This window comes from Strix uralensis, chromosome 1, assembly GCF_047716275.1.
Source record: "Strix uralensis isolate ZFMK-TIS-50842 chromosome 1, bStrUra1, whole genome shotgun sequence".
Lineage (NCBI taxonomy): Eukaryota > Metazoa > Chordata > Aves > Strigiformes > Strigidae > Strix > Strix uralensis.
The window spans coordinates 64,649,120-64,666,493 of record NC_133972.1 but is presented as its reverse complement, the minus strand read 5'-3'; the positions used below and the strand labels follow the sequence as shown (position 1 = coordinate 64,666,493).

At 41.3% G+C, this 17,374-nt stretch overlaps 1 protein-coding gene across 8 annotated transcripts in view; it reads right to left on the bottom strand.

The window, feature by feature from the left end:
- Positions 1-10,451: 10,451 nt before the first annotated feature.
- Positions 10,452-17,374, bottom strand: part of XYLB (xylulokinase) — an 83,683-nt gene continuing 76,760 nt past the window's right edge. For 5 of the 8 annotated variants that reach the window (XM_074869260.1, XM_074869268.1, XM_074869287.1 and 2 more), the window contains 2 exons: positions 13,800-13,925; positions 10,452-10,737 (listed from right to left, as the gene is read on the bottom strand). In XM_074869260.1, coding sequence (XP_074725361.1) covers positions 10,654-10,737; positions 13,800-13,925 — 210 coding nt within the window. In that variant the 3' untranslated portion in view covers positions 10,452-10,653. Of the gene's footprint in view, positions 10,738-10,893; positions 13,519-13,799; positions 13,926-17,374 lie in introns of those variants that run through there. The other 3 variants (XM_074869292.1, XM_074869293.1, XM_074869278.1) reach the window with 2 other exon arrangements.

Genomic DNA, 17,374 nt, shown 5'->3' with positions numbered 1-17,374 from the left:
TCTATCTCAGAAACCAGGTAGAAGGTTTCCAGAAAAATCCTGCCCTGAGTCTTCCAAGGGATCCTGCTGAGATCATGACTGAGTCATTGTGCTGGTTCCAGTAAGGCTAACCTGCAACTGGATCACACAGCCATGGGCTTCTGCTATCTAAGAAAGAGCATTAACACCCCCCATCTTGACCCCTCAGTAGGGTCTGCACTCGCTGTCACATGCACAGTTTCCACAGAGCGCCAAACATTGTCATTTACACCCATAAAAAGCTGAATTCAGCACTCTTTCCATAAAACGGATCGTGAACCCTTAACACCTCTTGCCTCTCCTTGGAATAATAAATTATGAGGACAAATGGCAGAATCATTATCAGTTTCAATATCCAGTCATAAATAGTCTTGTAAGAACACTCAAATGATGGTGTTTTATTGCGTTAGATATCACTTGCCATTAATTACAGCATGAAACTTTTGTACTTTGATGAAAAGCATTTTAGCCAGCTCAGTTATAAATTTAAAACAGTCTTAAAACAAAAGTCACCTCAAGTTGTGGGGGTTTTTTTCTGTATAGATCTGAACACAAAATAGCATTTTAAGCTTGGAATGACACAAAAGCAAGGTTTTATAAAAGCTATTTTATTGCAGACACATTCAGCTTTAGCGCTTACAGCAAACTACGAGTACCCATGGCTATTTTTTACAATAACATTGTTGGCAGCTGGGTTTCACTGCTACAGATACTTCATAGTTCATTTGGTTTAGTGGGGGTTTTCTTACTAATGATCAAATGCTGTTGTGAATCAACGTGATCTAGTTTATGTTTCTGCCCTGTTTCTTTGTTTGGATCATTTCTTCTTCCTTCTGTCACTGTAACTCACCAGGCAGGACAGAAAAGCAGCTGGCTGCAAAGCAAGCCTGGCATCAACAGGAGCTGGTGGGTTAAGTCCCTAGCAAATCTGAGATATCCACAAAACATCACATAGAGAAGTCAACTTCAACCTAACTTCAGTGGGATGACCCATGGGAGTGAAGCTAAGATCTAAATTTGGGCAATTTAAGTTGCTGCTCCTGGGGAACAGGTTATCAGCTCATGGCATTGATCATAGTCTGCATTCATTTGCAAAAGGGATTAAAGGGATTATTTAATCCCCATTCTGGGCATGGTAACCTTACAGCCACCTCAGCCAAATCCTCCAGAGACCAAAATTCAGAGCCTCTGCTCAGGTGAACAGCAGTACATCTATTATTGAATCCAGAGGGATTGCTAACATCCATACATGAGTATACAGTCCCAAATCCAGCTGCACAGTACCAGCTGTACTGGCTCCCATAGGTTTTTAAGATCTGGAGAAAACATTTTGCTTTCCTTTCCCAACCCTCCATGAGTAATTATGGGTGGCCCAGCATTTAAACTGTTCCCATGAGACCCGGGAGACCGAGGTTTGACTCTTGTCCTGCCAAAGGCTCTCACTTTGCCCAGGGACACAGGAAAAACACCCAGCTTCTCAGTGGTACAGTGGGAATCTGCTCAAGCTTAAGACAGTTAAATTTAGGAGTCAAATTCCCTTGACAGTCAATGGAGATCTGGTCCCTGCATTCAGCAGTGACCTCTTGTCCTTCACTTCCTGGAAATGGCCCCCAGGAAGATTTGCTCTGTAACCTTCCTGGAGACAGAAGTGAAGCTGACCAGTTTGCTGTTTTCTTGGATGCTCTTTACTCTCTTTGAGGATTAACTTAACATTAGCCTCTTCCCAGTCATTGGGGACCTTCCACAATCATCACCACCTTTCAGAGGTGATAGAGAGCAGTCTCACAATGACATCAACCAGCATCCTCAGCACCCTCAAACACATGTCATCTGGTCCCATACACCCATGTATGCCCATTTTGCTTCAGTAATTCTTAAATTGATCCTCCCCTACTATAGGTAGCATCTGTCTCCTCTAAATTCTGCTACTAGGCACAGAGATAAGGAGACTTGACAGCAGACCTTGCCAGCAACAACAAAGGCAAAGAGCACCTCAGTTTTTTCCATGCCCTTTGTCACTAGGTTGGCCAACCCATTCAGCAGCAAATCAGTATATTCCCATGTTTTCCCTTCTCTGATGATTTACTTATAGAAATCCTTATTCTCGCCCTTCACACCCCTCACCAGTTTCATCTCACTTTTGGCTTTTTGAATGTCATCCATGTCGGACCATATCGGAGATCTGAGGACAAGTGACATTTCCCAGGACTCATCAGCACCTGTAAAAACAGATGTCATTGTCGCAACTCAACTGTTGCCTGAAATGGTGACCATTTGCTTTTTTGACACAAAAGTGAGAAATTGAAGAAAAACAGTCTAATTGCTCATTTAAGGCAGCCTGTTCTTTCCCTTCTGCTTAGCCAGTTAAAATCTCATTTGACAATCTGAGAGTTTAGCTCCCAGTGCTCTTGCTTAAAATATAACAGATGGCCTCTAATAAGTAAATTGAAAAGTGCAAATAAGGTTAAAACAATTTTTCTTTATTGAATATCATTAACTTCAAGGCTGTCCACTTTAAAATGCTAATTAAACCTCACTTCCTTTTGCAGGGTTCTTGTGAAGAAAGATTGCCGTGGGGTAAATTCCTCTTGTTTGTAGAGGACTAGCCCAGCAAACTGATAGCAAACTGGGCTATTACATGTCCCAAGCTTAAGAAGCAGAGTTGGAAGCTTTCCATTTATTTGTCCCTTCCATACTAGTTCCTTCCCACAAACCTCACAGTCAAGAAGGAAATTCAAGAGGTCAAGTGTGAAACCCCACTCTGTCCACGTGGCAAACAACAGCTTCTCTAAAGGTCACTACTAGTCCAAACCAAATGCAGTTTTCAGCACAGGATTACTGTCACCATGATATAGCCCTGCAAAAGGTCATGCTGTAAGTATGGGGCATATTCCTGGCACCACACACAGAGTGCAAGAGGTCCTTCAGCACCTCACTCCCAACCTTACTCCTAATTTCCAGTTCAAATTTATTCCCAATCAGTATGTGCCACTTGCTCATGTGCCAACACTGTTCTTTGGCTTCAGTAGCTTTTCCCCTGCTCTTTACCTACAACCTGAAGGATTATTACTGAACGATGGTATCATCTCACAGCTTCCACTTGCTAGGCAAAGCAAGCTAAGCTTTTAGTCTCCTCCTAGGACAGCCTTTGCCTTCCTCTGATCAATGCATCATCCCTCTTGCTCACCTGTTCCAGTTTTAATTCTTCTTTCTTGAGCACAAGAGAGCAGATTTGCAAATGCCCTCCCAGGCTGGGTCTTACCAGAGTCTTGCATGAGGCAATGCTCCCATCTCAACTGGAAAGGCACACAGGTAAGCTCAAGGATAACATTCACCTTCTTCACAGCCAGGTCATACTCACAGTTTCTAGTCGTCATGTAAAAAAAACTAGCATGCTGAAACCTTTCACCTCCTTTACCCCTGCTGAAAGCTGAGCTCCCAGTCTGATACAGGTCCAAGAAGCACCATAACTCAGCCCCTGAAGACAGCCTCATGTTCAACTAAATGCGATGGGTGCAAAGCAGCCAGCTTTTTGCACAACAGCCTCAGGACAACAGCACATCATGGGGAGCAGGGAGTTCTGGGTGCTACCTCTGCCTGGTGGGTTTGACCCCCGGTCCCAGTTTGCAGGACAGTATTGGTAGGCTAGAGGAAACTCAGGCAGGGAGCAGTTTCCAGGTCTCCCATGATCCTGGGCTGCTGTAGATGAAAAAAGCAAGATGCATCAGGCCAGAAGAAAGGGACCCAGGTCAGGGTCCCTCACCAAGCAATTCACGAGTTCAGATGCGTTCTCCCTCCCCCTCTAAAGGCATGATTGTCACTCATCTGAGAAAGTTAATTTACTTTGTCATTTAAAGATTTGGAGTATAAATTACAAAATGTAGAACTTGATACAAACTACCTCTCCAGTCTCACCTCAGTGATTTCTCACCTAGACAATCTGGCTGAACATCAGCAACTCTTACCCCAAAATACTCATGCTATGGACAATCCAGCGCTGCCTGTTCAGTGACTCTGAGCTACAGCAACATTTCTGGGCCTGACAGAAGGGAAAGAGTTTCTTGACATTTACTCTGGCCTTTACAGGAAGCACTTGCCCCATGGTGGCTCATCTCTTTTGCTATGGAAGCCCATGAACAATGACAGTTGACTACCAACAGGCAGAGGCAGTTGTTAGCAACACTTGTTTAACCAGTCCATTTGTAAAGCATGCCAAAACTGCACACAACACAGATCAAAATGAAAAATCTGTATTCACCGGGCAAACAGCAAAATGAGTCTATGCTGAAAGGCTTTTGGGAGAATCTGCTGTGCTGCAAACATGGTGAGATGGAATCAGATGAAAAACAACAGCCGTATCTTCTGAGCCAAGAGTCACTCTGAGAAAAAAAAATGCTTTCACAGCAAGGGAGGTCTTGAAATGCAGCTTATTTGCTTATTCATTCGGTTGAACTGTCTGACTAAATCACATATTGGATTAGCTGCATTCAATGTCTTCTCTTCCCTGCTTGAGTAGGCGTTGCTTTTAAGGGACAACAATGGCAGGGACCAGAATAATTAGACTGAGAAATGGAAATTGGGAAAACATATTGTAGCCATGCAACAACATCCTTCTTGATCAAAAGGATATTTCTGCTATATACAACTGTCCTCAAGTAGGGCAGGAATCTAAGAAACAAATGATATCAGGAGTGACAGGGTAATGTCCCATCCTAACCTAACAAGCTATGGCAACAGTGTGAAGAGATGCTCTCAGGAGGCATAAGCTGTGATAACAAAGTTGTGTGAGAATCCTTTGCTTCTTACTTGTTTTCTGCAACGTGTTTTATTTTAAGATAAAAGTCCTCAGCTAAGAAGCAACTCCATTTCTGCTGTTTCTCTGTTATACAGCATGGCTTAGACTATTTTTTAAGGAGAATTCCATCTTCCAATACAGCAATATTTATCAGATCTGGAACAGAGTTGAGGTTTCAGGAGGGTAGTGCATATATGTCAGTCAGAGAGTAAACATTGTCTCCAAACAGCAAGTTGAACAGACCTTTGTTTTCCTGTGCAATGCTTGCCTAAGTCTTAAGGGAGCTGTCTTTCACTGAACCAGGGTACTGAGTTTGCAGGCATAACACAAATGCCTGAAAGAGTCCAGCTTGAAGGGATAAACACAGGCAAGGGCATGCAACAAAAGGACAAAAAGGAAGAATGTAAGTAACAAAGCTCCCGACCTATGTCTGCTGGGTATCTCCATGCAGGTGTAAGGAGAGGACTGTCTGAAGGGACTCAGGGAGGTCAGTCTCATGGATTTGATAGTAAAAACAGAGCAGTCCTGGAACAAGAAAGCTTTCTAGTTGTACAATGGTAACCAGGGACAAATCTTGTCTCCAAAGTTGAGACCAGCTTTCAATCAAGTCTTCAGGAGTTTAGGCACAAGAAGAAAAATTGGCTTTTTCTGTCCTCTTCTCCACACCACTGCCTTTCTACTCAGCAGGGAGAAATGGCTCACTCAAGAGACAAATCACCTGATCTGTTGGAGACATCTGCCATAAGATATGATGAACAACAGCCAGAAACTCCTCTCCCTTGTGGTCCTCTCCTTCGATTATAAAAGGAGCCCATATGATAGCAGACACAGATGTCTACACTGGTCAGATGAATCCCACACCTGAGTGACTAAAGACTTCTGTTTGGCTGATGAGATGCTAAAAGAGAAACAACAACCAGATGGATGCATTACAGACTACTAAGGCACAGTATACCAAATAAAAGCAGAGCTAATCACAGCATCTTAGCAAAGAACATATCGCAAATACCTGTCATCTAAAGATCTTAGAGCAAGAAACATTGCATGCAATTAATAATATCCCCAGTTGTTCTAATGGGCAGGCTGATGCATCAATGGATGAGACAATTTTGTGAAAGACTGAAATCAGAGATCACAGCAGTATCCATAAGCAGTGATAACTGCTCCTTCACCCTTACCCCTCAGTATATGTATTTCAAGAACACTGAACAAAATCACTGAGTTCTCACAATGTCAAGACATTCCCAGAAGTCTGGGATCACTGCAGAAGCATCATTCTGTTTGTCAAGGCCAACTCTAAGAAGCAACAGAGGAACAGAAGAACAAGTAAAGCAAAATGACTCTTGGGGCTGGATTTCAGCTGGAGACAAGTTCACTCGGGAAAGTGTCATGTAAGAGAAGTTCTTAGCATCCCACAGAAGTGGAAACAGCTAACGGCAAACCGTGCACAAGAAAAGGTCATATCTGCTGTAGGAGAGGAAGAAAAGGTTCTAGGGGTAAAAAAACCTCAAAATCTTACATTCTGGTAATGTAAGCTTTGATGATTGAGAGCTAAACCTCTTGCACTGGCTAACCAACGAGGCTTGACCTAGGCTGTCATCAAAGCACAGAAGGTGAGCAGGGGCTGTAACTACTCTGAATATCCCAGTCAAAGATGTCCTACTCACACACTCCAAACACATGCTCAGAAAAAAGCAGGTTACCAAAAAAATTCATCCCAAGTTCTTTTGCCTTGCACATCACACTGTGATTTTGACCTCCACAAAATGAGTGTAAAGTAATAACAAAGTAAGATCCTTTGGTGCAGATATGATTTTGTACTCATTTGCACAAGAGTAAAACACTACTAAAATTTCAAGTCACGTGGAATCAGGACTACAGTCACCTTCAGAGAAGCTTCTTAAGGAAATTTTCCCCACAGGATAATGATCCCCTGGTATCTAAGTGAATGTCCACCCATCTATCATCCTTAGCCATATGTTTGCTAATTTGAACCCAACTGAACATGGGTTGAGATCTCACCAAAATCAAAATCTAAGAGGTTACAAAATCAAAAACTGAGAGGAAAAACCAGTGGCTGAGAAGAAAAATCCAAATTAGCACCTTTCTGTTAGGTAAGGGGTTATAATTTGGCCCCATATTCATGACAAGCACCAACAGCAGACAGTTTAGTTCTCTAAAATGTTACTCTTCTCTTCCCTCAGCCCCTAAACTGCACGCAGCAGCCTGGGGACCAAGGTAATAGAAATACAGATAAAACAAATGATTTGTTGAAAGTTCTGCTTTGGCTTTTTGTGGCTTTAGATACATAACCCTCACTGCACTGCTCTGTGATCTGTGGTGGTAGCTGCAACTCCAAAGGAAAAGAAAGCTGAAAAACAAAAAGGTCCCACTGGGATCGCACACGGCGGTATTCAGCTCAATTACTTATTAAAGCACCGGCAGAGCATAGACTTTTTTCAGTACATTACTTATTCAATCAGAGCTCCAGCTCTCTCAGACTGATCCCTTAAGAAAAAGCAAACAACTTTCCCTGTTTGTTTCCAGCTGCATCACAAAAGTCTTTAAAGACTTCAGGCTGCAAAGAAAACTGTTTGTCTTTGGGTCATGGTAGCTCCACCAGGAGCTTCTGGGTGAATCCAGTACAGCTCTGATTGACTAGTGAGGGCACAGGCCCATCGAGCTAAGGAAGCTGCTTGGATTTTTCCATGTAACTCCGTGACACACCTCCAACCTAGAATGGTGCTGCTTGTGCAGGACAGGAGCTGCAGGTTAGACAGCGATGAACAACCTCCTTGTGGTAACCAAGGGTTGTTTTTTTTTCCAGGAGATGAGATCAATTTGCCAGCAGATTAGTCTAAACCAGGAATAGCTCAGCAGGTCTTTAAACACAGAAGTTAACCTTACGTCTAGGCAAGATGGGGATGCCATGTTGCTCACCTTGAATGGGGAGGGAGGGAAACAACCTCCATCAAATATGTTGAGGTAGAAGACATTGGCTCACCTTCTGTTAGCTGTTAAGTCAGTAACCTCTCTACTCCAGACAACCAGAATAACGTAAGGTAGACAAGCTGGCAAAAAACCATGTGATTTTGGAAACTAAAGGACAGCAGGTCCTTCCATCACTGGGGCTTTTTTAAAGGGATGTGCATGTAAGAGCAAGAAACCTGTGGTTCCTTGGCAGGCTAATGTGCATTCCTGAAAAGAGAAAAAGAAAAGAGTGGTGGAAGTCTTACAGCAGCATTTCTTCAAAGGGCCTTTCAAGGGGGAGATTTACTGAGTCTTATTCTAGCTGACACTAGTCAGTGAACATGTGCAACTTTGGTGAGCTGGAAAAAAAAGAGCTTGTCTATAAATTCTTATACTCCAGACACCATTCCTCAGAGGCCAGCCCTAATAAACCCATCACCACAGCAATACTGTAATTCAGTGGTGCTCAAATCCTGGCCCTTCAGAGCCTTGCACCTCAGTCTTTTCTCAGGGACTCCTTCAGCAAGCACACAGTGCATCAGCTACCCCAAGGAAAGTGTTTTAATGCTAATGTGGGACACATCAGAGAGCCCCAACCCAGCCCAAAAGAGAAGGAAGTGTTTCCTTTTCCCTATCCAGAGAACAGCTCAGGCCCAGAAAGTAGTTAAACCATCTAAACAATATCCTCCTAGCACCACATAATGCTTTGCTAGGAGCCAATATATTATCTATAAATGTTCTAACCTGTGCCACGAGCTGGGAAACGTAAGCTTTAACCTTCTTCAGCTGAGTAAGAAATTGACCCTGAATTTCCCATTTCAGAGGCAAATAAAGCCACAAAGCTACAAGAGACATCAGTCTTCTTACTCTGATAAGCCAAATGAGCTGATACTCAAAAAATTGTGACCAAAACTGCACAAAGCTAAAAAAGCTCTCTGAATCCCTTCCCTGTGTGGTTAACCTTGATGTCAAACCAGTAACCAGGCAGAACTAAAGACTAATAATGGTGGTAATAGTGCTTAAACTAGTAGGCATTGTTTAACGTGCATTAATGAATCCTTCTGTACCTCTCTACAGCCTTGCTCAATGACAAAGCAACTGCTGACGGTGGAGGTCTGCGAGAAGTATTATACGTTTTAGCACTGTACCTTGGGACCCAGAATAATAAGCACATAAAAGAGATAGATGTGTATTTGTAATGCCACCTTTTAAAGCAATTGCTTAAAAGAAGCCTGCTTTAGAAACTCGGAAATGTAATTCTTGACCTTCCTGAGTAATCATACTAATATCAAGAGAAGTTATAATTATTCAATTGTGAACAAAAAAAGGCACTGTTCGTACTCGCAAATGAAGCACTTAAATATAAAAGGGAGAGCAAAGGAGGAACATGCCCATTCCCCTGCCACTCCGGAGGTGAGTCATGGCAAAGGGTCCCCACCCTCACCGTAGAGATGCAGCAGGGACAGGGAGAGTGCTCCTATTCCACTGTAATGTGAAGAATATGAATTTGAGCCACCCAGCTCCAGCAGGGACATAATCTTGCTCTCAAATACTCAATAAAGAGATCCTCTTCTCCCTGCAATTCCCTAGGCACATTACAACTTCTACAAGAAGGGAAGAAAGGCTTCAGTCACTTTCATTAACCAAGTCTGCTTTATTCCCAGAAGAAATTTTATCCTAAGGGAAAGATGCCGGCACTGCAGAATGGTGCAGTAAAGTGTTCCCACTTGCACAGGATGATTTAGGATGTTCATTCAAATTCTGTGACTTCCACACATCTCTCTAGAAAGATCTACTGGCTTGTATTTTCTCTTAAGATTTTCTCAGCTAGAGGCTACTTAACCTGGACTAAAACATTTGAAGTGAAAGAGTAGTAACAGAGCAAGACAGTCATCAGTTCTGCTGAGATCTCCAAGAGAGAAATAGGATATTGGTGGTATCAAAAAACATGACCTTCATGCCCTATTGGGACCAGAGCCCGACTTCTGCAGTCACACTCGGCATAGCACAAAAAGTCTTACAGCCACAACACCTGAAGGAGGAAAGGAAAACAGAATAACCCCAAACCAGTGTGCAGATGAACTGACTGCTTTTTGAAACAGACAGGAAACATGTAAAACTTCCCATGTTTGTTCCCTCATTTTCTTTTTTACAAAACTGATGTCAAGTAAGACATTGTACAATGGTGTCTGTATCACATAAGGGCTCTGTGCTTTCCATAATTTATAAAATCCAAACACATCATGTTTTATCACACAACAGACTTTCCATAGTGTCATATAACAAGAATTCCCCTTCTCTGAGGATTCCATGGAGTCTTTAAAGACTTTAATCAGCCTTCATACCACAAATCTCCACATATTAAAGAAAGATGGGATTAAGTTGGTGTGCTTCTGCTGTCTGTTGGTTTCACGTAGGCAGAGATATAAACATCAACCAGCTACAGATGTACAGAAGATAGCCTCAAAAGATTTAAGCAGGAGAAGTTGTGGAATTGAGATACTCTGCCAGATAGGTATGCAGAGGCTGGCACAATTGCATAATCAGAGCTGATAGGGATGAGTAGAGTGATTCATAGATACAAGGGACTTGACTGTCATCCAGCTATTCCAAAACAGCAATGATCTGAAAAAGTACCTAAGAAAAATTGAAGTTACAAACACACAGAGCAATATGATGCTTTTTTAATCAAGTTTTCAATCATGATGTAATTTTTTCCACCAACACACTCAAATACAGACATTTAAAAATTATTTGTCTACTAAGAGGAACAAAATGATTTAAACAACTCCAGTAAATTCTGAGCAAATCTTTTCTGATCTTCTCCTTGGGAGTCCGCTCTTCAGCCAACTTATAAATTTTGTTTGCTTCTATTTCGCAAGACAAGAAGAGGTTGGGTTGTAGACAACCTTCTGTTCAAGCTCAGCATATCTTTTCAGAAGTGGACAATAGATCTAAAAAGGAAAAAGAAATAAATATGCCTAGGTCAAAAAATTAAATTTTTAAATCATGCTGCAGTTTTTAACTGCATCTTCAGACCTGAAAAACGCAGCATCTTTGTAGGTACCTAAAGGTTTGGGGTTTTTTTCCCTAATTAGTTCAAGAAAATGCTGCAGAGTCTTCCTTCTTCAAATGCCACAGTCCTTTTTACCATCTCTCCTATACAGCTTAATTTTATGACACGCACAGGTTGTTCGTATTGTGGCTGACTTCTTGCCATAAGCAGAAGTCATTACACTTCCAGAGAAGCAGCTCAGCTGAAGTCACCTCTCCTAGTCTGACATGCCCCCTCCATAATAGCTGTCCTAATCACTGAGGCAGAACTCCTGTCCTTGCCTCCCTCCGCTACCTCAGGACGGATCACTGCCTCTGTCCCCTCCTCCTCTGCCTTGCTAATAAGCACAGTCAAACACCACCGTCAGAAAGGTCTTCCTTGGCCAATATGCTGACCAGGGCCTTCTAAAATACACTTCACACACCCTCTACCACCCCTCTCATACTCCCATATCTATTTGAGCTTCTTTTCTCCTTCATATCTTTCATAGCCATGACTTATCTACAATCTGCTCCATGGTCAGGCTCCTCACTCCCTGATCCCAGGCCCAGGGGGACAAATAGAGACCCAACTTCTTTCCACAACTACATCAAATATCTTTCCTTCCCAAAAGTACTTCCCTAGCTAGAATTCTCCAGGAATTTTTACATATTGAATTGTTACAACCATAAAAAGAAGAATCAAGACTCAAATTCAAAACTCCAGATTCAAACACACTCTATGCTTTTGAATATGGGCAAGATTCATGTTGGGATTTTTGGGATTTGGTTTGTTACCTTTTTTTTTTTTTTCTCTCTTATTCCAATTCATCACAGGACGTATCGCAGAAGATGAGCTGCTTATATGTGACCAGGTTACATAGCAGAAATCCTGAATAGAGCCTAGCCCTACTGCTGGCTCGAACCCAAAACATCTAGATCTTGGAAATACACCTTCTTCCTTATCTCCTCTTTCTGGTTTTAACTGTCCATCTAATAAAATCAGTAGTTTGACAAGATTCACTCATTTGCTGGCTCGAGCACAAAGAAAGGACTGCTAGGAGCCAGTGTGAGGTCTGGTACAGGCTGGAGCAGTCCTTAGGAGGATGCCATAAGGTCATATCCCTGCCGCAATGAATCCTAGGGGCCGCCAGTCTAGTCTACAAGCCCTCTGTACTGATGTTATTCATAATCATGGCAGTCTCACTCCTGGCTCCAGGTTCAGAGAGGTTATAGAGCCATAATGAATCATACCCAGTAAAGTGAATTACTGCTCTCATCAATAAGTGAGATCCAGCATTTAAATGCATTTTATCCTTTTCCAGGTAAGATCCACAGCCAACAACTGTATATGTATATGCACGAAAAATTCAGGAGGAAAATGTTTCAAGCGTAAACTATGAGGCCATAGGAAGAGACAGGGTTGTTCTTATGCAGTTTTATGCACAGTCCTGCAGGAGTCAGAGTGTCTATAACAGTCACATTTTTTCAGAGAAAAAAAAAAAATAAAAAAAAATCACAGTTTTCTCATCTAGGAAATAAAGAATTAGCATCTTTTGATTTTGCGTTTCAATTGATGGTAAAATATCCAGTTTCTGTGTTTCCTTCTTCCTGAATGATTGCTTCAGTTTGAGCAGTGAAACTTGGATTTATCTCTTCATTCCCACTTCCACCATGGCAGGTCAGAGCAACTTAATGGACAAATTCTGCAGAAGGAGCCTGTTTTGATCAACTCTTCCCTTTTACCAACCAGATGTTACAGAAGTTAAAATACATTTCTACAACAGATTAAGTATATGAAGGGGAAGAAGAGAAGGAGCATCCACAGCAAACGGAAAGAGACACTGCTAGCCAAGGCATCATCAGGACAGTTTTTAACCCATCTCACAGTGACTGAGTCTTAGAGTCTCTTTCACTGATTAAAACACAGAAATCTACTCACTCCTACCTCTGCAACAGACTCATTCAGTGACTCCGGGCAAGTCATTTAACATGTATGTGCCCCAACTCCTCTTCTCCACAGGACAGTGATACTGAGGTCATGGAGATTTATGCAGATTTATGGGGTTAGAAAATAAAATGCACCACTATTATGAACTGCCACATGACTCGGCATGGTATTTTTAACTAACTACATGAGGGCCTTGGGGGCTCAGTGAAGTACATATATATATTCTTTTCATGTTCTCAAAGAATATTATTGCTCCCATTTCTTCTAAATATACACAGCAGAGTAAACAAAATATTGAGCAGGCAACTATGGCTATACTGGGAGTATCAGCATGTCAAACAAAAACAGCTCCTTTATTCACTGAAGCATCTATAATCGAGCCTCACTATTTCTTACTTTGCTGTTCCGTAAATTTGATAAACTCTAAGCACTTCTCAGCAAAGATTCAGCACAACAGAGCTGCAGTGCTAAGTGAGCTCAGGCAGTAAGAAAGCAGGCTCCATATTACTTACCCAGCAGTATCTTTACAAAATACACAACAGACCATTTAGTAGAAGGCTGGGAAGTATTATTGTTAATACATCACTCTAAATTAAAATGTGTCAAAATAAATGAACAACCACATTTAGTGATACAGTTTCTTTTCCTGTTTATTGGACTTAAGCACTTAGCTTGCTAATTGAGAAAATTCAGGCATTTGCAATAAGCTTCTCAGCCATTAGGTGTAAAAGAATGCTGCATTATGGACCATCTGAAAAAAATGCAAACAAAAAATTAAGACTATCCCTTGCACTCTGTTCCTGTTCATTTGGGGTAAAAAGCAGCACAGTCCAGAGAGCTAAGCCAAAGTCTTAAATCCCTCTTCCTCAGGGAATTTGGCTGTAATACCACCAGTACATCATGGCTGATAAACGCAGCAGTACTACAAGCTTTTCACAAGCAGTATTTTACATGCCAGCTTGACACCAGCTGAAGCTTGGGGCCAAAGCAGTGCAGCTCCCATGAAGAGAAGAAAAGCCAAACTGCACTGACCGAGAACATGGCCTGAGCACGCACACAGTTGTGTCTATGAAAGATGCTTCTCCACGTCTGCCGTGACTGAACTCCCTCTGCAGAACCTCGGGCAACTCCTCCTAAGTGATTCCAGAAGTCTTTTTCCTGAGGCAATTATATAGATTTATTTTTATAATTGAGGTCCAAAGGGAATAAAGAACTCTCAATGATGCATAAAAACTCAAGAACATAAATCCCCTCTCTGTCATAGCCTCAAACTTAATATATCAAACCATGATATTCAACAAAAGTAATTATATGTATCACAACATGAACCTTATTATTGTCCATAATTTAATTGTCTTTGCTGTATTACCACTTTTTCTCCTGCTTATCTCTATAGCCTACTCCACAACATCAGCAGTACTCTGATGGCTTCATTTCCAAACCCTAAACTTCTCTCCTGGGACAATCTGGCCACACTCCAACGTCCCACAAATAAATAAGAAAATGCCAATGATAAATATTGCATTATAACAGAGAATAACTTAACCTGCCCTCTCTGGAAAATCTATTCAAATAGATGTTACCTTGCTCTCTAGTCTAAATCAAATATGTTATCCTATGCTATATCTCACCATAGTACCAGCCTATGAACTCAACATAGCTTTTACCGTTTACATTGTCCCTGCTGCCCTCTAAAAGCAAAACCAGCTACAAATTATTACTGCAAGTGACAATCCACATGGATCCTTCTATCTCCTGCAATGCTATGTTAGCCAATGATTAGAGCAATTCAAAATTTACAATTTACAAAGATGATGCTGATGATTATCTAATTTTAATCTACCGAGTACATTTAATCTACCCTGAATAGATTAAAATTAATCAGTCTCTCACAAACACTTGTTACTTTTGATAGGTCCTTTTTTTTAAAAAAAACTGAACTCAAATTACTCAAAGAGATTTTCTTAAGAAATCAGGAGTTACAAATGTTTTATTTTTAAATCACAGCAGTTGTTCACCTTTCTTAACACAGAAAGAATACTAGTAAAGCAGAAAGAATATGACAGTTTCCTGAAATACTCTGAAGACTGCTCCAGGAACCATACCTCAAACAGTTACTTTATTTACTTCAGATATTCATTCTGCAAGCCTATCTTAATCAGTTTAATAGGTTAAAAAAAAATATTGGCTACACAAATCACCTTAATCAAACTTCCATCAATACCTATTATATTTTTGTCGTTGTATTATTATTACCTACCTTGCACTAAATTATCAACCTAAACCAATTCTAGAAAACTACCTCCCCCCTCCAAAATCTAACTCAACAAAAATATCATCATTTTACATCAATAAATAGGTCATTATAACCTTCCTGGGTAATAAGGTCACTTCTATAAATCTACCTACTTACAAGGCAATTCACCGAAGTCAAGAAAACCTGTTAGGTCTACATTTTCCCTTCTTGAATTTTTGCAGGATTAATACATCTCACTAGAGTCAATAATGCAATCAAAAATTACACATCCAGAGGTAGCGAACTGCACTACGCCTTCTCCCTACAAAGCCCTACAGGAAAATATTACAATAAATGTGACAGTATGTCACAGGCACACGACTTGTATAAACACAAGAGATCAACTCCAGACAATCATGTTCTCTCTCATGCTTTTTTGCTTAATTAACCAACTAGCCAACCATCTCTGTTTTAAGAGATTACTAAAATAGATCTCAATTCTAATGCTGGAATAATTGATTCTTTCTGTCTGTTACCATGTATTTATTACTCTAGAATTTCCTGGTTATTTCTGTCATGCTCAGTGGTTCTGATTAATCTTTCTCCTCAGGGGGATAGGAGGTGAGATGACTCCAAAAAGGTGAGATGACTCTTTAATTTTTGCTATTCTGAAAATACAGAAGGAGGAATCATCATGTTAAACCTCAGATGACTGATCTCAGCTAGTTAGGTTGAGTAAGTGACCAAAGACTATCACCATGGTGGTTACCACCAGAATACCTTATGACCTGTTTGGGTATTGACAGAATTAGAAACAAGCTCAAGTGAGCCCCCACACCCTACAAATATACTGTGCAATCAGGTTCAACTAAGAGAGTTAGGGTCAGCCACAGGGAGGAATTTATCCTCTTTGAAATGGTCTCTTCAAGGCAGGATGGTCTGCTACAGGATAAAGTCACATTTTTGCTAGACAAGTTGGAACGTATGGGACTTCAGCTTCCACTAACTACTAATTCATCACCCATCACAAGCAATATGTACCCCATTTTGTGACTTCATTCCATTTTACTTGCCCATCAGTTTAATTGAACCAGAAAAGCTGTTTTGTGTGCCCTGCCCTTCCTTTTTGAAATCACATTCGTTATCACAAACGATCCCTCAGCAATCAAAGAAACACTTTTTGCATTTTTGGTTCCTGGAAACCCCTACTGCATGCATAAGCCTTGGCAATGAAGAGGAAGCTACATCAAACTGTTGTGTTTGACCTCTGTCTATAGGAGGTTTTCCTCTCTCCAATGATCTAACACATGTGGTCTCCAACCTATACCAGGAAGAAAGGAGGAACCCTGAGCAGATTGCTGTGTTATAACCTGTTTTTTCTCCACCCTGCCAAGATTTAGTTGTGGCCATCCAAAAAATGTAGGGAAGTGGTCCAGGGAATTTCACATTGGTTAGCCAGAGTCTTTCGCAAGAGCTCCTCAGTGAGACAGAACTTAACCTCAGGATGACTCTGAAGTTTATAAAAAGAACCGTCATTTAAGTGAAAGGCTCTAACCTCAACACAATGAAACTGGATGGACAGGGAGATGCAGCTCTGTAAAAAACAGAATCAAACTGACTCATCACATTATGAATTTTTACTGCACTGTTCATGCTAACACACTGTATTACTGACAGGCCCTCTGGCTTTCTGCAGTTTCACGGCCATGAAACCAGCCAAGGAATCTACCATCAACTACAAAATTGTAAGACAGGAAGAAAACAAATATTATGTGGAATACGTAATTGCAAGAAGCTGCTTTTAATGGAATGAAGCTGGCAAGCTAAGCTAAAGCACAGGAATGGTTGTTCCTTCACATGCTGTTTGGCCACTATCTTCTCTATCATTCACTCTTATCTACTGGGCAATAATTCACTGCTGTACATCATTTAAAACCAATAAAAAGATGTGCTACGAGAGCTAGATCTAACCAAGTGGAAAAGGAGAAGAAAAGTATCGAGAGGGAGATAATTAACTCTTTTAGCTTCCAGGCCATTTTATGCAGACAGTAAAATAGAAAGAGGTAAATGAATTTCCCACTGATCTTTCCAGTTAGGTTAGCTTGGCCCCTGCAGGGGTACAAGGCACTTGCTGCTCTTGCAAGGCCCCTGTGAGTGACAGCTGTGTTCCCTGCCCTTGAGTTTTACAGCTGAAGCAGCACCAAGGGGTCAAAAGCAGGTCTCAGCACTCTCCACCTCCACACAAGCCAGCCTGGCAGCTTTTCAGCAGACAGCATTTTTGGTGGGGACAGGGCAGCAACGTGAGGTTGAATCAGACACCAGGGATCTGCTCTTGAAGTGTATTCTCTGCAGAAGGCTTCAGCTGCAGCAC